This window comes from Coenobita brevimanus, chromosome 96 (genome assembly GCF_032717465.1).
Source record: "Coenobita brevimanus isolate Jiangsu-jjx chromosome 96, ASM3271746v2, whole genome shotgun sequence".
Taxonomy (NCBI): domain Eukaryota; kingdom Metazoa; phylum Arthropoda; class Malacostraca; order Decapoda; family Coenobitidae; genus Coenobita; species Coenobita brevimanus.
The window spans coordinates 5,089,026-5,111,858 of NC_137049.1; the positions used below are offsets into that span (position 1 = coordinate 5,089,026).

The window sequence follows — 22,833 nt, forward strand, 5'->3', positions numbered from 1 at the left end:
TCTGAACAGCATTGTAGAGGAAGCTGGTGAGGAGGGAGTGAACAGAACTACCTTGGACTGTGAAGGGAGAGGGTGACGAGGGCTGGTCGGTGGTCGGTGGAGCCGGGTTGTGGTTTTACATCAATATATATATTTATCTGTATTTGTGAGTGATATTATCTGCTGACCCACATAGCAGAACCTTGTATATTTCTATGTTATGTTTATTATTCGGTGTGTAATGTGATTCATGCTCTATTGTGTTAAATAGTGTTGGTGAAAGTAAATACAGGTTTTAGGGAATGAGGATTTTTACTGTAGCCTGAAGGAAAAGGAACACAAGGATTCCTAACCAATGATTTGATACTAGATTTGTTTTGTGGGTTCTGTTACGCACCTTGTTCGGGATCAGCCGGTGTCTGCTCAGAACTAAAGCTACGTGACAAAATTGGGGGCCCGTCCGGGATCCTTTTGCTCCTTTTGCTACTTTATTGCACTGTTTTAATTGTGTTGATCTAATGTGTATTTAAATTTTAAAGAAGGTATTAGTAACTCTTCAAAATGACTTTTGATGCTGAGCAATTCCTTCAGTCACCTACAGTGGAGATTTTAATTGATTTGAAGAAGGCAGACTTACTTAAAATTGCTGAAAAGTTGGATTTTAGTGTAAGGAAAAGTTGGTATAAATTTCAAATTAGGAATGAATTGATAAAGTATATGGTGGATGAAGAATTGCTCCATAAGGGTGCACTCGATTATATAGAGCATGATGGTGATATGGTGAGGATAAAGGAACTAGAACTACAGAATCAGTACCGTATGAGAGAACTAGAGGTTCAGAGAGAAATTAAATTAAAAGAGTTGGAGCTTAGAGCAACAGCACCATCCACTGTTCCTTTTAACATAGCTAGCAATGCGAAATTGGTTCTGCCATTTCAGGAAAATGCAGTGGATAATTATTTTAGATATTTTGAGAAAGTCTCAGTTAGTTCGGGTTGGCCGAAGGAACACTGGACAGTGCTACTCCAGTCTGTGTTAACTGGTAAAGCCCAAGAAATATACATGTCTATGTCTGTTGATGACTGCCGTGATTATGAGAAAGTGAAAAGTGCTGTGTTGAAAGGGTATGAATTGGTGCCTGAAGCTTACCGACTGAAATTTCGAAATCTGCTGAAAAGGGATGATCAGAGTTTCTTGGATTTTGCAAGAGAAAAAGAAAGTCTGTTTGGTCGATGGTGTGAGAGTGAAAATGTGGGTCGTGATTATGATAAGCTGTGCCAGATGTTACTCGTTGAGGAATTTAAGAGGTGCTTACCTGACCGAATTAAGGTATATTTAAATGAAAACCGGGTAAAGGTGTTGAATGATGCAGCCAGAATGGCAGAGGATTATGCCCTGATCCATAAAATGCGTAGTGTAGTAGGTACTGAAAACTTTGTAGAACCACAACCTACTCCATCGACTGGTAAGAACAAGTTCAAAAGTGTTAAGAGAGAGACCACCAGCCCTAGTCATAACCCTTCTAGAAATAAAAGGAAGCCAGTTAGATGTTTTAATTGCAAGTTTCTAGGTCATACTGTTAAAAACTGCTGGTTCTTAAAACACAAAATGTCCAAGGTTGTTCCAACAGCTCTTGCCAGTACTAAAAATGTAAAAGATGTAAAAACTCCAGTAGATGTCTCTTTGCCTATAGAGGATACACATAAGATTGGTAATATTAGGAAAGAATTCAAGCCATTTTGTTCGGAAGGAAGTGTGTCCATGCTTAATGATGACATTGGTAAAAAGCCTGTTGTCATACTTAGAGATACAGGGGCAGTGCAGTCTCTGCTCCTGGAAGGTGTATTACCACTATCTAGGAAGACTTCTGATAACGTTGTTTTAGCAGGCATTGAATGTGGGTACGTGACTGCTCCATTATGTAACATTCATCTCGAATGTAGTTTCCTTGATGCCGATGTAACTGTAGCAGTGGTGCCCAAATTACCAGTGCATGGTGTATCATTTATATTGGCAAATGATTTGGCAGGAGATAAGGTATTTGGTAACCCCCAAATAAATGAAGCTGTTCTAAGCACCCCAGACCTAAACAGCGGTGAGCCAGTGGCAGCAAACGGCACGGAGGTGTTTCCTGCCTGTGCGGTCACGAGGGCTACGCAGCAGACCGGGAATGTCAGACGCGACCACGAACCCAATAAGGCAGCCCATGTGAGTCAGTGTGCATCTGATCAACCCAAGGAGTGTGATCTTGGAGAAGTGGATGGTGAAGAGAGAGCCTCGTTATTTATCCACTTTACTGATGCTGATAACGGCAAGCTAAGTTGTTTTCCTGTTGAAAAAGGCAGGCTTTTAAATCGGCAAAAATGTGATGCCAAATTGGTTAAGATTGCTGAATTAGCTATGTCGGAAGATGAAGTGTCAGGTGACCCTACGGGGTACTTTAAGAAGAGTGGAGTGCTAAAGCATAAGTGCAGGCCTCGTCACATGGCTGTAAGAGATGAGTGGTCTGCAAAACACCAGGTTGTGCTCCCCCATGCCGTACAAGTCGCAGATTCTCAGCTTTACACATGACTCAGCGTTGCCAGGATATGTGGGAATTGACAAGATATCGGAAAACAACCATTTTTATTGGCCGGGGTTACGAAAGATTTTCAAAAATATTGTAAATCGTGTCACTAGTGTCTAGTTGTAGGAATGCCCAATAAGAAGCCTGTTGCACGTTTGTACCCAATTCCTGCCATCTCTGAACTCTTTGGCCACAGAATTATAGAATGTGAGGATTTTGGTTAAAAAAGCTTATACTTTTTTCTTTTAAGGAGGGAGGTGTTACGTGGTTGCCAATGAGACACGACACGGCTCACCCGACCATCCACCTGTGCATGTTCGAAACCTGCATCTCCCACCTCCACTCGCTACCTCTGAATACATTTGGAACAGAAACTGAACGAATGGACCATACTATGGCACATTGTTGCGATGACGTCAGGTGTTGAGGGTCCAGGACCTCGGGGCTTCGGATTCGTTCGAATTCTGAACAGCATTGTAGAGGAAGCTGGTGAGGAGGGAGTGAACAGAACTACCTTGGACTGTGAAGGGAGAGGGTGACGAGGGCTGGTCGGTGGTCGGTGGAGCCGGGTTGTGGTTTTACATCAATATATATATTTATCTGTATTTGTGAGTGATATTATCTGCTGACCCACATAGCAGAACCTTGTATATTTCTATGTTATGTTTATTATTCGGTGTGTAATGTGATTCATGCTCTATTGTGTTAAATAGTGTTGGTGAAAGTAAATACAGGTTTTAGGGAATGAGGATTTTTACTGTAGCCTGAAGGAAAAGGAACACAAGGATTCCTAACCAATGATTTGATACTAGATTTGTTTTGTGGGTTCTGTTACGCACCTTGTTCGGGATCAGCCGGTGTCTGCTCAGAACTAAAGCTACGTGACAACCTGTGGAAGATTTTGTCGGGTTGAAAGGTGTAAGAACTGAGTCTTAGATGCATTAAAGACAACCATATTATTTTTACCCCAGTCAGAGATACGAGCCAAGTCAGACATTAGGTGTGCCATAGCCTCATCCCTTGTTTGTTGAAGTAACTGTTGAGATGGGCGTTGCGGGAACCGAATGGAAAGGTGAAGGGTGGAGTCATCAGCATATGAGTGGATAGGGTTAGATGTATAGCTTAGAAGATCATTGATGAATAAAAGGAAGAGAGTTGGTGATAGGACAGAGCCCTGAGGAACACCACTGTTGATAGATCTAGGAGAAGAACGATGGCCTTCTATAACAGCGGCTATAGAACGACCAGAAAGGAAGCTAGCGATGAAGGCACAGATAGAAGGATAGAAACCGTAGGAGGGCAGTTTGGAAATTAAAGATTTATGCCAGACTCGATCGAAAGCCTTTGAGATGTCAAGTGCAATGGCAAAGCTTTCGCCAAAGTCCCGAAAGGAGGATGACCAGGAGTCTGAAAGGTAGGTGAGAAGATCGCCAGTGGAGCGTCCCTGACGGAACCCATACTGACGATCGGAAAGAAGGTTGTGATAGGAAAGATGCCTTAAAATTTTCCTATTAAGAATTGACTCGAAAACTTTTGAAATACAGGACGTTAAAGCAATTGGACGATAGTTGGAGGGCTGGGAGTGGTCACCCTTCTTTGGGACTGGCTGAATGAGAGCAAACTTTCAGCAAGAAGGAAAGGTACAAGTTGATAGACAAAGACGAAAGAGTTTGCCTAGGCAGGGTGTAAGCACAGAAGCACAGTTCTTGAGAACAACAGGAGGGACCCCATCAGGCCCATATGCCTTGTTAGTACTGAGGCCAGTGATGGCAGAAAATACATCAACTGAAGAAATTTTAATGTCAGCCATGAGGAAGTCAGAGGGGGGAAGTGATGGAGGAACAGCACCGGAATCGTCTAAGGTAGAATTGGAGGAGAAAGTCTGTGCGAAGAGATCTGCTTTATCAGTAGAAGAAATAGCTACAGAACCATCAGAGTAGAAAAGAGGAGGGAAGGATGATGAGGTAAAGTTGTTAGAAAGATTTTTGGCAAGATGCCAGAAGGAGCGGGAAGAATTCGAGTTGGAGAGTTGAGAGCATTTAGTATGGATGAAATTATTTTTAGTAGAGCGAAAAACAGACTTAGCACGATTCCTGGCAGAAACCTAAAGATGATGTGATTCAGGGGTGGGTTGGCTCCGGTACCTTTTGTAGGCCCTCTCCTTGTTGCGGACAGCATTAGAACAAGCGTGATTAAACCAAGGCTTTCTTGCATTAGTCAAAGGACATGAGAAAGGAATGTATGCTTCCATGCCCGAGAGAATAACCTCCGTAATGCGCAAGGCACACTCAGATGGCTCACGGCCATGGAAGCAATAATCATTCCAGGGAAAATCAAAGAAGTACTGCCTGAGGGCCTCCCAGTCTGCGGCTCCAAAATGCCACAGACGATGTTTCTCTGGAGGGTCCACAGGCCGTACCGGAGTGATAGGACAGGTTAAGGTAATAAGGTTGTGATCGGAGGAGCCCAACGGAGAGAAAAGATTAACAGAGTAAGCAGAAGGATTAGTTGTGAGGAAGAGGTCAAGTATGTTGGAGCTCTCTCCAAGGCGGTCAGGGATACGGGTAGGGTGCTGTACAAGCTGCTCTAGGTCATTAAGGATAGAAAAGATATAGGCTTGTTCACCAGGTGGATCAGTGAAAGGAGAGGAGAGCCAAAGGTGGTGGTGAACATTGAAATCTCCAAGAATGGAGATTTCAGAGAAAGGAGAAATGGATAGAATGTGTTCCATTGTAGAAGTAAGATAGTCGAAGAATTTTTGATAGTCAGTAGAATTAGGGGATAAGTAAACAGCACAGATATATTTAGTCAGAGAATGACAGGAAAGCCGAAGCCAGAGTGTGGAGATTTCAGAAGAATCAAGTTCAGGAACACGAGAGCAAGATAAGTCGTTGCGTATATATACACAACAGCCACCTTTGGCTTTGAAATGAGTATAGAGAAAGTAGGAGGATACAGAAAAGGGTTTGCTGTCAGTTGCCTCAGACAGCTGAGTCTCCGTTAGAAAAAGAAGGTGAGGTTTAGAGGAGGAGAGGTGGTGCTCAACAGAGCGAAAGTTAGAGGAAAGGCTGCGAATGTTGCAGAAATGAAGAAGAAGAGAGTCAGACAGTGGTTCCAGGCATCTTGAGTCGTCACCGGGAGAGGGGCAGATGGTGGGGGCATTTATGGTCCCCCCCCCTGGGGACTCCGAGGCTTGGTAAAACGACGCCATTTTGGGTAAATTTTGAATAGGAAGTGTAGTGTGTACTGTGCATGTAGTTTGGTGTAGATAGTTAGAGAAATTTGTACTGGAGAGCATGCTGGCCTACTCTCTGTGTAACTGAGACACTGAAAAAGTTCAGCAAAGGTGGATGGTCAGGAACTAGTCCTGAGGGCTGATGAAACAGGAGCTCCAGCACTCCCTGTCATCAGCTTTCCATCCACCTCGGGAGTACTGCCCTGCTCGACTGGTGCTGCAGTTGGGGGGAGGGGAGTCAAATGGTGGGTGACAGAGTGACTTGGAGGCGTTTTGTCTGCGGCCACCCTTTGCGGGATTAGGGCGTCGGGCTATAGATAGATAGATAGATAGATAGATAGTTTTTCATTCTGTATCAAATTGCATTATTCAGTATTACTTTCTGCCTTCAGATTTGGCAAGCTTGACGTAACCATCATCATGAAAATCTAAAATGAACAGTGATGCATGTATAGATATATATTCTTAGTCTTTATTTTTCATGTTGAAACAAAATATTCAATTCCACTTTTTCATTTTTACCAGTTAATTTCTCTTTGACTTGAACATTAAAAACTCTAAAAACAGATTGAAAACTAAAAACTATCACCTGAAGGAATTTTTTACCACAAATTGCAATTATGGCGATGGGCAGCATGATCCCTTATAGATAGCTTAAATCTGTGTCTCTGGAAATAGGATAGCTTCTTTTTAGGCTTAAAGATAACCCAGAGAAAGCTCAGTACCCATGAAATATGCACAAAATAGGATTGCATGGTTGTAGCTGTATATTGTTTTTGTTTAATAACCTGCTTGTTTACAGACAAAAAAATTAATAACCTATGGATTGGCAGTGAATCTTTATCATAACAAGCACACAGTTCATGGTTCATGCATATACATAAAAAGTATCCTGTATCTTATAATCAGCACAAGTGTAACCTGCCAGCCACTAAAAAGATGCCAAAAAAACCTGAAAGACGCAACATTTATTAACAGAATGTTGCCATCACTAATTCTCATATATCACAATATACAAAGTAGGGAAGAAAATACATCAACCTCTGACAAGGCCTTAGTACAGTAATGTCCATAGCTCTCAGGTGTTTTAGTCCCTTGCAAAACAAAGGCATGAAAAAGAAAAGAATGGAGGTGGGTAGCACTGTTGGCTGATCGAAAAATCAGATCACATATGCTACATGTAACTTTTGTGCTTTTTATTCATTCATTTTTTTTCATTCATTGCCAGACGCCATGTATCCCAGACGGGGTGGCCAACGGCTTAGAGTTAATTGTTTTACAGGGAGGGGCACTAATCCTCCACCAACCCCACTTGACACGTAGGGATGAGCTTTTTATGATTCATATAAATCTTAAGCATAATTCTGCACATCCAGTAAAAGTCCTGTAATCCGAATGGCAGGGGACCGAGGGTCTTTTGGACTACTGTTTTTTTTTTTTTTTTTTTTTTTTTACTGGGAGAGACCTTTGAAAACATTAGAAATATGTACATGATCATTAAATAAACACTTAAAATGATATGGGTTATTATTTTGGACACTGGAAATGCATAGAAGTGTAGCTGAATAGTTGCAGGCAGGTACATCCAGGTCCAAGAGCAAGTCCAGGCTAAATATATTTAAATCCTTAGAAAATTTTGAAAAATTTGAATAAAGCCCCCCAAATTAGAAAAATTTCGTCTGGAAAAATTCGGAGTATTGGGATATGCGGATTATTGGTGGTCAGATTGGAGGACTTTTACTCTGTATTGGAAAACTAGAATAAATGTAGTTTCATTTATAACTCATTAAATCAGTTAGCATTTGTATGGTTGATGTATTGTGTATTAAATGTTGGTCAGGGTTGATACAGTCTACACTAGAACAGATCAGTACATAACCATGTTAAATGTTGGTCAGGGTTGATACAGTCTACACTAGAACAGATTAGTATATCACCCTTTGGTTATCTTGCTTGTAGATTTTAATTTATTCGTTCATTCATCATCCAATCCTACATTGCCCCATGAGGAGCATAGGAGCCCGGGGCTAGGCAAGTTGGTCTTGACGTTTAAGATGAGAGTGATCAGCCTCACTCATCCCTGAGTGGCATTGCGTGAGCAATATACACCAACCACCCCTTGGATAAACCTGCACAGGCTCAGTCCGACTGGAGCGTCATAATCACCCACTAAACCACCAGGCACCATAATTTGGTTATATGGTTACCACTCAGTGTAGCAAATGGTTTCCTGGTGTACAGGAAAGCATTTGGCTTGTCACTGAGTGTAGAGCCACCCACAGCCCCGGGCTCCTATGCTCCTCATGGGACAACGTAAGAATGGATGATGAATGAATGAATGAATTAAAAACAACAAGCAAGATAACCAAACGGTGATACATTGATCTGTTCTAGTATAGATTGTATCAACCCTGACCCTTTACTGCACATCCTGACCATTTAATAATAAACAGAAGCATGTTATGTGAGAAGTATTCCTAGGTTGAGTAACAGCTTAATAGTGAAAAGAGTGTTTTGTGAAAGTGTATTAAACAAGAAATTACTGTTCTTAAAATGGCCTTGGTTACTGAGTTTATATGTATTGTTCCATGTAAAATTGTTTGGAGGGGGTCATCTAGCTTCACATTATCTGATTTGACCCTTTCACAGTCCCTCCTACTTCCAGTCTAATCATGGCTAAACCTGCTGTCTTTACATTCTCAAACCCAGCCCATCCAGAGTTTGTACTTATAAAGCATCCTAACCAGTTTACCAGATAAACAAATCTCCAATCAGTCTTATTCACAGGTAAGGCATAAAGATGGTTTATAATTACAGTCTCCAGAGGTACTGTACTAGACATTTATTTGTTAAAACCATATTTTTTCTTTTCAGATCACCTTAGGCTGTACTAGAACATATGATGGAGACAACCCCAGCTGTGCCACTCAGACCTTCCATTTCATTCCCTCCGAGCTGCCCCTAGACCCTACCTGTCCCATCCAGGAATCTGCAAGGGCCAGGAGGACTGCACTCCCAGGCATTAATTTAGAGTCCATCAAAGTGGAAATTGATGGTGGTGATCAGGTAAGGACAGAGTTTTATCATTCCCAGATTCAGCTGTTATTGTATTTGAGGCCCCTAATAACATAGTGTACCAAGCGCCACTGCAAGCAAAACCGAGTTAAGTATACCACTATGCAGCCCAAACCCTCTTTGATCTGGAAAGCAACCACGAGGTACAGAAAGCAACTGGCATTAGGGTCCAAATTCCCCTTCTGTAACATGGTCTCACTGTCCGCTTCACCTCAGTGCGTCGACAAGCCTTCATCCTGGTCACAGAACGTACCAAGTGCCTCCCAGCAACGTGTTGTCTGGTGTTACCAGATACTAGCATTTCTTTATGCTCACAGTCATGCATTTTTTTTTATAGTACAGGTATTATTATTTATTGTACCATTATTCTAACATAATGGAATATTTTAGCATAAAATTGCATGATTTTAAGGGTAAGTTAGCTATAATGTACAGAAAATGGGAAAGGCAGAGAGCTCAGCAAGACATTGGCAACTGTGATCTTGGAATCTGTCGCGACGTGACGCAATTTTTTGTTTACCAGCTGGCCTAGAACACTGCCTGGATTAACTGGCTATTTTCAGAGCTGTTTTAGTGTTTTTTCTCATTGTCTCGAGAACATGAGTGGCTTTGGTAGTAAGCAAAAAGCTGCTGGTCCGTCTCATAACAGAAAAAAAGAGAGGAGACCAGAGATGTGGGCACAAAACATTAGTAAGAAGCTCAGGAACACTGGGCTTTTGTATTTGCTTTTGTAAACACTTCCCATTGATATCTTTTGTTGGTTTGATTGCTAAAAATGCTTACTGACAGTACGTTTTGTCTCTCAGTAACCACACTGGAGAAAAACGCAGCTAGTGTTGTACCTTTCAGAATGCTACCAATTTCTCTTCTACCAAGATTAGCATGACATGAAAGTATGAACTTCAAGCTAAAATACTATATATATATATAAAAAAAAAAAGCACTAAAAAATATTCACTAGTTCCAAAGTTATGGCATTTTGAAAGTTATGCAACTTTAACTGCGTTTTTCTCCGTTTTCAACGTGTGGCGTTCAGTACACTATGTTATTAGGGGCCTCTAAATTTTAGAGGACGCTGTGATAGTGCTGTAACTGATACGATTTACCGACCTAATATATTGCCGATATTTGCATTTTTTCCAATACCAAACCAATATCAATATTTACTGTCGGTATCATAATATCGGATGTGGACGGAAGAAGCATTAAATTGACTTTTATTGAATATTTTGGTCATTTTTGTGCCTAATTCTGTGTGAATGAACATTGTTACCATGACACTTTCGCACCTTAATAGTCTTACTGAAACTCATTAAAGGTTCACAATAAACAGTGGGTGAGTGGGAAAGGAGAGGGGAAAAAAAGAACTGAAGACCGAAAGCAGCGAGTTGAGAGTGTGATACATTGTGTACTGGTGGTGTGTAAGTGTGGTGGCTGTGTCAGTTTATGTATGAAAATAGTGTACACATGGTGCTGAAGTAAGTGCAAACTGCACGCACCCATTAGTTATGAGATTATTTAGTTGTAATATTTAGTAACTCGCAAATAAACAAGTGATTTACTGCGTATAATAAGAAAGAAGGCAAAAGATGGAGGCAATAAGAGAACAGTAACACTGAGACAAGGGGATGAACGACATGTGGCAGCTTCATTTTAACGCAGCTTACACAGTGAAACTGTTCTTTAGTTACTGGAAAAATGTCACATAACGTATGCTTCTTCGGTACTCTGCTATACTGCAATTTGGTACTCGAGTGTGTGTGTGTGTGTGTGTGTGTGTGTGTGTGTGTGTGTATCATCATCATCATCATCATCATCATTCTGTGTTGCCCCACGAGGGCGTAGGAACCCGGGGCTAGAGCAAGTTGGTCCTGACATTTAAGAAGAGAGCAACCAGTTACACTCATCTCTGAGTGGCATTACGTGAGGAATAAACCCCAACCACCCATTGGATATAAATGTGCACAGGCTCAGTCCAATTGAAGTGCCTTAATTACCCACCGAACCACCAGGTGCCATAATTTGGTTATATGGTTACCACCAAGTGTAGTAAATGGTTTCCTGGCATATAGGAAACCATGTGGGCTGTCACTTAGTGTAGAGTCACCCATAAACAGAAGGAAGAGGAAAGAATGAGGGAAAGAAAGACTGAAGAAGAAGGAAGGAAGAGAGGAAAGGGGGTCACCCAAGAGCAGCACTACATCGAGTGAGTGGATGGCTTAAAACTGATATTACTTCATTGATGACATAACTAGGGTGCACTATTAAGAGTAATTAATGGAGTGATGCTATGTACTTCATTAATACTAATTAGGGTGATGTTAATATGTACATAAGCTTGTCTTGCTATTTTCATTTTAAGTGTACTATCTTTGACTTCAGACATTTAAAATTTCTTTGTAAGAAAAATCATTCATTGGTGTTTGTTAGCTCATATCCCAACATATTTTCATAAATGACTGTATTTCTTATTGCTACTGTGTTTACTACTGTACTTTGTTTGAGTGGTTTATGAGTCTTGTTTCTTTTCTTACCCACAGGATTTTTTAAATAGTCCTTTAGTATGCTGTGTGGTTGGATGTGGTTCACGGTCAGACAGCAAGAGGAATAATGCAAATGACAGCAGTCAACAACGCACGCTGTTTTACACACTACCTCACAGGCAGGAGGACAGAGATGCATGGGTGACTTCATTAGATGTCAGGTGAGAAGTTAAGTAGATAATATTACACCCTCTGCAAAATACTGTACCTTGATCCCATTATCTCTCTGAGACCTATGAAAAACACATTTAAGGTAGGCTTAACTCCACTTATCACTCGAGTTAATCTGGCTGTTAATGTACATCTGGCAACACCCTGGACACTCCCAGACTCACTGATGCATGAAACTCACCAGTGCTGGCCGAGCTGTCATTATGGGAGGATGTACTGAATGCTGTTGATGCTCTTGCTGCATAAATTCTCAGTTTCTTCCCTACATCTTACAAACATTATATATTCACCTGATATATTCCAAGACGCCTGGAAAGTACTGTACTTAAATGATGTAGGAAAGTAAAAAATGTTAACTCTGATAGGCGAAAATGTTGACTTTAAGTGACACTTTCACCCATCTGAGCTACATTATGTTGAAGTTTTCTAGCTAAATATAGGAGAGTATCAAGGTTTTTTGCGGTGGGTATATATATATATATATATATATATATATATATATATATATATATATATACACCGCTTCCCGTCCGATCAGCGAAGTTAACCAACATTGGGTCTGGTTAGTACTTGGATGAGTGACCGCCTGGGAACACCAGATGCTGTTGGCATCCCTGCTTGTCAAGTGGGGTTGGTGGAGGATTAGTGCCCCTCCCTGTAAAACAATTAACTCTAAGCCCTTGGCCACCCCGTTTGGTTACCGTAGTTGTTTTACAGGGAGGGGCACCAACCCTCCACCGACCCACTTGTTGACACGTAGGGAGCATGTATGGTTTGGTTATATGGTTACCACCCAGTGTTGTAAATGGTTTCTTGGCTTACAGGAAACCATTTGGCTTGTCACTCAATGTAAAGCCACCTTTAAAGGAAAGAAAAGGAATAAGAAGTGACAGGAAAGATAGGAGAAATGTGAAGAGAGGAGGGCAGGCACAGAAAAAGAATGATAAAAGCTAAGGAAGTAGGCAGCACTACATCAAGTGAGTATATATATATATATATATACAGTAATCACTCTAATATCCGGACGGCCAATATCCGAACATCCCCACTAACCGGACATAATCGTCCCGGGATCCAATATTCCCAAGTGGTCCGAACCCCCCCCAAAAAAAAAAAAAAAATAAAATAATTTTTCCCGCTCGTAATTTGAACTTGCCGCGTGCGGCGAGGGAGAGCATTGTTGTGGCGCGTCATTCCTCCGACATCCGATAGAGTGCCACTGCATCCTCCCCACTTTCCGCCTGTCTCTCGCCGTGAGTGCACGCTTGTGGTTATGGCTGCCCACGTGATCGCTTTTGTGGTGGTGCCTTACCTGCTGCAGGCACTCCTGCTGCTCTCGGGCCTCCTCTTAGTGTGTGTGATGATGGCCCCACCACCTGAGAAAAGGAAGAGAGTGGTGTTGACTCTGGAGAAGAAACGGGAGATATTGGAGAAAGTAAATGCGGAGTGGTCTTCTTCCCGCATTCTCCGCGAGTTTAACCTGGCCCGGTCTACTTTGTTCGATATTAAGAGATCCCGAGACAAACTCATGCAGTACACGGCTGACTTCTCGTCGAGAAGCAAACGCAATGTGGAGAGGAAGGTGATGTTTACCCCCAAGTTTGCAGAAATCGACTGATCCACGTTGATTTGGTATCGACAACAACGTGCTGCTGGTGTGATGGTACGTGGAACGGAGCTGAAGGCTGCTGCTGAGAAGTTCGCCAGGCTTCACAACGCCCTAGACTTCAAGGCATCCAAGGGTTGACTCTTTGCGTTCAAGTTACGGCATGGCACCGTAAAGCTCATGGCGAAGCTTTGGACGCTAACGAGGATGGAGTTGACGAGTTTCGGCACAAGGTGAAGGGCTTGATCGACAGGGAGGGCCTCACTCTCGGTCAAGTCTACAACGCAGACGAAACTGGCCTATTCTATCGCTTGCTGCCAACGAACACTCTAGCCGAGGAGACGGAGAAGCGTGTACCTGGCCGCAAGCTCTCCAAGGAACGGTTATCTGCATTGTGTTGTGCCAATGCTAACGGCATGCACCGGCTTAAGCCCGTTGTTGTTGGCCGCGCAAAGCAGCCTCGGTGCCTTCGTGGGGTGATGGATGTCCTTCCTGTCGTCTGGTACCATTCTTTGAAGGCATGCTTTACAGCTGTGATCTTCAAAGACTGGTTCCACCGCCACTTCGTCAAGGAGGTCATCAATTACCAGACGAAGACACTGAGAATCCTGCACGACCAGGTAAAGGCCCTCCTTCTCCTCGACAATGCACCTGCCCACCCGTGTGACAAGGACTTGGTTGCTGAGAATGGCTGGATTAGGTGCATGTTTCTGCCACCTAATATGACTGCTCTCATCCAACCAATGGACCAAGGAGTGATCATGGCAACAAAGCGCCTATACCGTTGGAAGTTCCTGGACGAGGTGATGGTTGTTCTCGAGGACGAGGACGAGCGCAGGGAGGGACGGGACACACGAGGCAAGCGGACTTTGGAAAACCATCGCCGCTACAACATCAAATCTCCGCTGTACAACTGGGCTAGTGCGTGCAAGGAAGTCCCTGTGAAAACTCTGGAAAATGGTTGGTCTCGTCTGCTTCTTGGAACGGATGTGGAGTATGATTTTCTAGGGTTTGACGTGGATGACTTCCATTCACGGCTACGTACTCACGGCGACGATGTTGATGTGGACGATGTTCGTGAGTGGTTGGACGACGACGAGGGCGATCCTGGGTATCAGACGTTGTCTGATATCGAGATCGCATCTTCAGTTGCAGGTGTCAGTACCGAACTTGAAGATTTCGACGAGGGAGGCGACGATGATGCGGACTCCTCTCAGCAGGACACTACTCCAGCCATCCCCAAGCTGAGCGCACTCCGGGAACATCTAGAGTTCGTTCTAGACTACCTGGAACACCCGGACTGCGACAGGGAGATGGGGCCCTTGGGACTCGTGGAGGAAGTGCATTCTTTCAGGCAGCGCATCATCAATCGTCAGAATCGTCGGTCATTGCGTCAATCAACCATTGACTGTTTTTTCAGGCCCGTGACCCCCGCTGTGCCCAGCCCTGGCTCCACTCCGTTGCCTCCCCAAGACAGGCCCTCATGCTCTGAGCCACAGCCCAGCTCATCAGCCACGATAGAGTCACTGCTCGACGTGAGTTTGCGGCTGTCTTCAGAGTCGTCTGCAGTGGGTACACCATCACCACGACCCAGCGATGCACCCCTAGGTCACCTGCCAGTGATACTCTCAGACTCTGACAGTGAATAAACAGCAAGAACTTCTCCACTAGACCACACGGGAATTTAGAGTGTTGTGCAGTGAAAAAAACAGTGTTGTGTTAAGGATTTACTGTTGTGAGAGAAAAGACTCAATTGGAACAAAATTTAACGTAAACAGACTTGTTTGTTTTGGCTTTGGAAAATTATTAGAAGAATGGGAAAAGTTGAAGTGCAACACTTAGTAAGTTACAATGGAGCATTAGTTAGACAAGAGTGTGCACTGTGAAGAGAACGGACTTTTGTGTGCGATTGACTAAATTCAGTGCAAGACTTCAGGAACAGTGTACTGCAAGTGCTTCAGGAAATCCTTCTTACTGTCAGAGTCCGAGAGGAGGCGGTTATTCATCAAGGTGGCCATGGACTTGCTGTAAGTAGGCAGAATGTTTCATACTGTACTTTTTTCCATACCATACTTACCTCATTTCACTCTTTAATGTCCTTTATTGGTGTGAATAGGGTGTTAGGAGCTATGCATGTGCAGTAGAAGGGTGTTTTTCTGAGTTAGGCTAGGTTAGGGTCCATAAGTACCAGTCCAGGAGCCAGTCACGAGAATGTTTACTATTGTATGAACCTACTTCTAAACCCTCATTTCATGTTTCTTTTGCATTTATTTCAGTCATTTATGTGCCTTATTTGTGTGATTTGGGTCTTAAATAGGTGCTATGCATGTCCAGAGGGAGTTGTATAGGTGTTTCTCTGAGTTAGGGTCCATAAGTACAAGTCCATAAGCTGGGGCCCAATATCCAGACATGACCACTATCCAGACCTGCTTATGGCTCTATTACGTCAGATATTGGAGTGATTACTATATATATATATATATATATATATATATATATATATGAATGTTGATGGGGGTGCTCACCAACCACTCACTCGATGTAATGCTGCTTTCATGTGCCAGCCCTTTCCTCTCTTCCTTCTCTCCATCCTTCCTCTTCTGTCTTTCTTTCCTTCATTCTTTCCTCTTCCTTCTGTCTACAGGTGACTGTACACTGAGTGACATGCCAAATGGTTTCCTTTACACCAGGAAACCATTTACTATGCTGGGTTGTAACCATATAACCAAATTATGGTGCCTGGTTGTTTAGTGGGTAATTAAGGTGCCCTAATCAGATTGAGCTGGTGCAGGTTTATATCCAAGGGATGGTTGGGGTTTATTGCTCACGTAATGCCATTCGGGATGAGTGAGGCTGGTCACTTCCTTCTTAAACGTCGGGACCAACTTGCCTAGCCCTGGACTTCTATGCTCCTCTTGGGGCAACAGAGGATTAGATGATGATGATGATGATGATGATTATTATTATTTTTTACAGAATTAACGAATCTACAGATGGGAGGGAGCAACACATATGTAGTCGTCACTTTCTCACTCCCAGTAAGCTTACCTTCCCCACCCCTGTCAAGACTAGAGCAAGAAGAAAGAAGACATGTGACATGGTGCGTATGTACACAAGTTGTCTTGGAAAAAAATTTGTAGTGATTACCGGGAAATAAAACAAATTATTTTTCTTCTTCCTGGTATGCTGACAAAGTCTTTTTTAATTTACTTATTCAGAATATTGGTCATTGATAGCTACCAGTAAGGAAGGCCTTATTGTCATAGGAAGAAAAAAAGGTGAAAGTGCATGTAAATTGCAGCAGTAAGTCTTCTCATTTACCTTTTGCTAGGTTCTCATTTCCAGTATTTTATTTGTTGTTATAGCCCCATGCTCATCTGGAATGTGAACATGATGGACTGCTGGTTGAATTTGCTTTTCTGGAGTCCACTACCCTCCTTTCATGGAACAGAGAAGCAGTTGAGGGGCATTTGCATAACCTAGCAGTGATGAAGCTGTCCAGTTAAATTGGTACCATCGCATAAAAGCATCCCTCTCCAACATCTGAAATATATTTTGCCTGGCCATTCATGTTATCATCTCATTTTCGCATCCAGTGTCAACCCTTTCACTTTGATGATGTATTTTAAATTCTGTTGTTGCCATTTTCAGGCAGTTTTATTTAGATAATAAGAGACTTTTTGAGCTTGAGAGATCAGAGATAACCTTCATTAACCCATTCATAGGCTGGGACATTTCATTACGTGAATAATATAAAATCATCCAGAAGTAGCTAAAAAAGAAAAAAATGCATCACAGGATGGAAGCAGAGCCAGCTAAAACTTCAGTGTCATAAATTAGTGGGTGGTGCTGGTGAGTGGGTGTCTTCACATGGTGGCATTATAGCAACTGAGTGGCTCTGCTGTCCCATAATGCATATGTCCCACAGCTTTCTTCCATTTGTGAAAGAGGAATGATGAACCACAAGAGAAAAGATACTTCATCCTGCTGAATTTGTTCATATCCATATGAGCCTGGGACCACAGCTATTCATGGGGTCAGTTTTGACCTGAATTTGACTGGGAAGATTGATGAACTGAAATTGAAATAATAAAAATTCCAGTGAATTGAGCAAAATTGGATTTGATTTGATGCTTGAGTGTGGATCAGTCTTGTATTGGATAAAATAGCTATTGTTTTCAATGTGGCCAGGACATTATTTATTTTTGTTTCATCTTTGTTCATCTTCTCGCTTTTGTAAAACAAGTTTGGCAAGGTAATATATATCTATCTGTCTATTGCCAGACGCCTTAATCCTGTACGGGGTGGCCACAAACAAATCACCTCCCACAAACAAATCGCCTCAAGATAATATACTGGACATTAATATGAGCATTTGTGAGATTTCTGGCAAATATTACATTCAACCTTCGGCTATCCCGGGTTCCGCTGTAGCCTATCTCGCTTTCACGCCCATATAAAAAAATACCCAAATACCTTTATCACGCACTAAATGCCTGCTATCGCGCACCAGAAATGTTCGAAAATTTCAAAAAGGCCGGGCTCATGCTCCGCCCAGCCAACAAAAGATTCGCTCTGTGATTGGTTATGTGACGTCAGTGCCAGCCGAGCGCTGATTGGCCGCCTGACTGAGTCTCCTGCCTGCCAAACCATTCAAGTGCGCGCCCTCAGACTGTGAACAATAACCTTTTTTGCGATATGACCATGTCCAGTGTACCCCCTCCCCGTTCCCCTACCATCGCCCAACGTAATGCTGTAGGGAAATAAAGAAGAGGAAGAACCTAAGCTGTGCGGATAAACTGGAAACAGTGAAACTTACAGACAATGGTGAGACCAAGCGAAGTGTGGGGAAGAAATATAACATCAGTGAATCAACTGTGAGGGGTATGTATACCATAAGAATCGTGATCACATCATAAAACATATGAGTCTTGCACCAACACAGGCAGCTTCCCAGGCCCTACGGAGCAGAAATCAGTTGCTCCTCAAGACCGAGCAATTGCTTGGGAGATACATGGATCGACAGGCAAGGAGAAATATTGCTGTGGACACGCGGGAAATCATGAACACTGCCATGGAAATTTATGTGAATCTTGCTAAGAAGTTAAAACAATCAACCTCCAGTTTTTATGGCTTCAAAAGGTTGAGTGGACATGTTTATTGGAAGACACAAAATTAAAAGTGTGCAAATATCTGGCGAAGCAGCAAGTGATGACAAGACAGCTGCATGTGAATACCCAGAAACTCTTTAGAACATAATTGAGGAGGGCCAGTATACATCGGACCAAACTTATATTATGGATGAGACTAATTTCTATTGGAAAACTATGCCACGGAGGACGTTCATCACCACCAAGTCAGCGAAAATACGCAGGAGGAAAGCACTCAAGGAACGATTCACCTTGGTGCTGGCTATGAACGCATCTGGTACGTGCTGCCTAAAGCCAACGGTTGTGCACAAAGCGAAAAGACCCAGGGCCTATAAGGGTTATAACATGAAGAAGCTCAACATGACATGGATGACTTCAAAGAAGGGGTACATGTCTGCCAAACTGTCCCTGGATTGGCTGAAGGAGGCATTCATCCCACAAGTTGAAGATCATTGTAAGAAAAATAACAGCAGGTTTAACATTCTGGTGGTGATGGAAAATGCCCGTGGATACTCGCCCCTTCTGAGGACTGCACATCCCAATGTTAAAGTGGAATTCCTGCCACTCAATACCACCTCACTGATCCAGCCCCTTGACCAAGAAGTTATTTCAGTGGTGAAGGCCGCGTACTCCAGGCGTCAGTTTAGAATGATGGGGGAAGCAACTGAGGATGCAGAGTTAATCCAACAATTGATCAGGAGCAGTGAGGATGAAGATGAGGATGATCAATTGCAAAGAGACACCGATGCTGAGCAGAGAGTTATAAACTACTGGAAGTGGTTCAGTGTCAAGCAGGGTGTTAATCTGATGGTTCAGTGTTGGGATGACGTAACCTAGGCAACGATTCGTCACGCTTGACGGAATCTTTTAGAGGGTTTACGTGAGGACTGTCACGGGTCTGCACCTGGTGAGCCTCATCGGTTCAGGCAGAGGTTGAGGCAGCTGCTGAGGAGGCACGGCGGATTCCTGGAGCTGGTTTTGGTGATACAACTGACGAAGATATTTGTGAAATGATAAAACCAGCCCCAGTTTCTGCTGCTGATATTGTAGAAGAGGAAGTGACACGAGATGAAGACAGCACAATTGAGGAGGAGGAAGGTGGCGGTGATGTGCAGCGTACCAAGGGACTGTGCATAAATGATATAAAAAAGATCACCGCCTTGGGTGGTCAGCTACGACACCTCCTTGAACAAGAATCTACCATCAACAGTGAGGCAAGGTGTTCCCTAATTACTCAGGCACTGGCAGGATACGATGAGTAGTACCATGCTCACATCAATTCTCTACAGCAACGGCAAATCACTGACTTCCTATGCTGTCGGACACAAGCACAACTGAACCCACAACCAGGACCTTCAAACCAGGACCGTCAACCAGCTCTTGCCCATCTGGACTCTGGAGCACTTTCCGCCAATGATGATGAGGAGGAGGAGGGATTTCTTGGGTTTGCTGAGGAATTCCTTGATGAGATGGAACATCGAAGGGGTGGTCAGTAGACTCTACCCCAGCCTCGGAACCCCTCTAACCCACCCAAGCTGCTCAGCATCCCCAAAAAGGTAAATAAAAAGGGATATTAAGCTCTGCTTTTTATTAACGTTGGTATGTTTTTAATTTGCATGCTCATTTTTAGACTATTGTATGTTAATATGTGATACAAAATGGGTATCTTAGGGGTAAATATTGAGGTCATGGCACCAGTTAGAATTATTACTATAAGTTCTTCAATTCGGCTATCATGGTTTCGGCTATAGCACAGCTATAGCGGGACCAATTGGGCGTGACAGCCGAGGGTTGAGTGTACTGTAATTTTTCGAAAATTTTTTAAATTACCGTATTATTATATATTACACTACTTGAAAAATGGTCGGTGGGGGCACTCACCATCCACTCACACGATGTAGTGTTGCGGTGTCTGCCCTTTCCTCTCTTCCATCCTTCTCACTGTCTTTCTTTCCTTAAGTCTTTCCTCTTTCCTCTGCCTACAGGTGACTTTACACTCCCTCTTCTGTCTTTCTTTCCTTCATACTTTTCTCTTCCTTCTGCCTATGGGTGACTCTACACTGATTGTCAAACCAAATGGTTTCCTGTACACCAGGAAACCATTTACTGGTACTACCCTGGGTGGTAACCAAATAACCAGATTATGGTGCCTGGTGGTTTAGTGAGTAATTAAGGGGCTCCAGTCAGATTGGGCCAGTGCAGGTTTATATCCAAGGGGTGGTTGGGTTTATTGCTCATGTAATGCCATTCAGGGATGAGTGAGGCTGGTCACTCTCATCTTAAATGTCAGGACCAACTTGCCTAGCCCTGGGTTCCTACACTCCTCATGGGGCAACATAGCATTGGATGATTGGTGGATGGATGGTCTGTCTATCTGTCTGTTTATTGCCAGACGCTTAATCCCATACGGGGTGGCCACAAGCAAATCGCCTCCACATTGCCCTATCCCCCGCCATTTCACTGCCCTGCTCGCAGCTCACACACCCCTCCCTCATATACCTCTCCACTCCATCCCTCCATCTCATCCTAGGCCCCCCCTTCCTCTCTCCCCCTCCATCTCATTCACATGCACTTTCCTTATCAGTCTCTCACTCTCCATCCTCTCCACATGGCCAAACCACCTCAATGTGTTTCTCCTAACTCTTCCTCAAGGCTCTTGTTTGGCGAGCCACAGCTCACAAATGCGAGTATTTTTTCCCTTCGGCTAACAGATTTTACATGCAGGTTGCCTTTTGGCGAGGAGAAAATACATCCACTTCAAAACTCAGTAAACTACAAACTAAGTAAATCTCACTTAAATGAACATAAAGGCACGTTGTGGTCGATTATTAAGTCTTTCCTTTTCGCCACCATAAATGTTTAAAACCTCATTATATGATTCTAATCATCACAGAGTGTATATAAACAAATATATTTTTTGCTCATAAAATATTTCAGCTCATAGTCAGTTTGGGTACAAAAAATTTATTTGGCTCGTAAATCTGAAACCTTAGGAGCCAAATGGCTCGCAACCATCAGCAGTTAGCAAGAGCCCTGTTCCTATCACATCCACATCCACACCACAACGCTCCTTCACATCCTCATTTGTCAGTCTGTCTCTCCATGTGACTCCACATGTTCCTTTCAGATGACTTATTTTCACTGCTCTCATTCTTGACCTGTGGATGGTCATGTTACTTAAAATGGCAGCTATCAATCCACCATTGGCCTCACTGGAGCTTGCGGGCCAGAGGCTAAGTTGCTGTAGTTTAGAATATTTAGCAGCAGGAGACTGACCTATGCCTGTGGTAGCATTTTACATGCTAGAAAAACCTCTGGTCATCCTTGGGACACAAACTGTAATATGTAAGCCATAGTGCATTCCAACTGAGAACTCTGCTATTTCACCACCAGGTGTTTTATATACAGTACTGTATAGGAATGAGCATGAATTCTGGAGATGTGCATTAATGTGTGGTCTATTTCATTGGTCATACCATTTGATAGTTCTGTTTTATACATTCTCTGTCTTTGTTTTCTTGTTTTCCTCACCTCTTCTTTTAAATGGAAATAAGAGCTGGGATGAAGATAATTTTTTTTTTTTTTTTTTTTTTTTTTTTTTTTATATGGTACTGGCTTTTGAGAACAAGTTCATTAATGAAAAGTAAGAAATAGTCAGAAATATAAAATGCAGCTTTTCTCATTTCTTTCAGTTAATAGCTGAGGAAGCTGAGAAAATCCGGCAGGGGTTGGCTGGAGGACGCCCCAAGAGGATACCCAAGCCGAATAAGAACTATAACTGGGCAGAAATGTGAGTGGAAAAGATTTGTGTGTGTGTGTGTGTGTGTGTGTGTGTGTGTGTGTGTGTGTGCAGGGGTGGGCCCACGGGGCCTGGGCCCCGGGCCTCCCACCAGAAGGGGCCTCCCACCAAACGTTGGGCAACTTGACATTTGGTATTTTTCATTACCAAAACAGGGACCGTAGGGTCGGTGGATCGAATCCACCCAAGGGTCATTGGTAGACATCAGGAAGGGCATCCGGTCATAAAATGCTACACGCTCCAAACCAAAGTCCTCTACCCAGGGGCAACGCCTTAGCCCTTATCCAAAAAAGGGGTACCTGGCGTAAAACTCACTTTTAAAACAGGGCCGATTTGGTAATGAAAAATCTGTTAGATAATGAATAAGCATGATTTGGTATTGGATTTGGAGATGGTAATGAACTTGATTGGATGATGTACTCAGTTAATTTGTTAGCTTTTAGAACATGAAAGTATAGAATATATGCCATTAATTTTCAAATGAATATATTTTTTTTCCCTTACACATGTACCTATATTGGCAATGGGTAAATATATAAATAATCTTTCTTTATAAGAATTTGTTAATGACACTGATAATGCCCTGGCTCAAAACATTGGTGTGTCACAGCTTCATCCAGTCTGTTCTGTTCGAAATCTGGGTGTTTATTTTAATTCAGAGTTAAAATACAAGGAACATATTAATCAAGTTGTCTGAGGGTGCAACTTG

General features: G+C 42.9%; 1 protein-coding gene across 1 annotated transcript in view; it reads left to right on the forward strand.

Moving 5' to 3' along the window:
• Positions 1–22,833, forward strand: part of LOC145413422 (uncharacterized) — a 96,229-nt gene that overhangs the window by 15,735 nt on the left and 57,661 nt on the right. The window contains exons 4-7 of the mRNA XM_080283108.1: positions 8,655–8,846; positions 11,396–11,559; positions 16,152–16,275; positions 22,018–22,115. Coding sequence (XP_080139234.1) covers positions 8,655–8,846; positions 11,396–11,559; positions 16,152–16,275; positions 22,018–22,115 — 578 coding nt within the window. The remainder of the gene's footprint in view (positions 1–8,654; positions 8,847–11,395; positions 11,560–16,151; positions 16,276–22,017; positions 22,116–22,833) is intronic.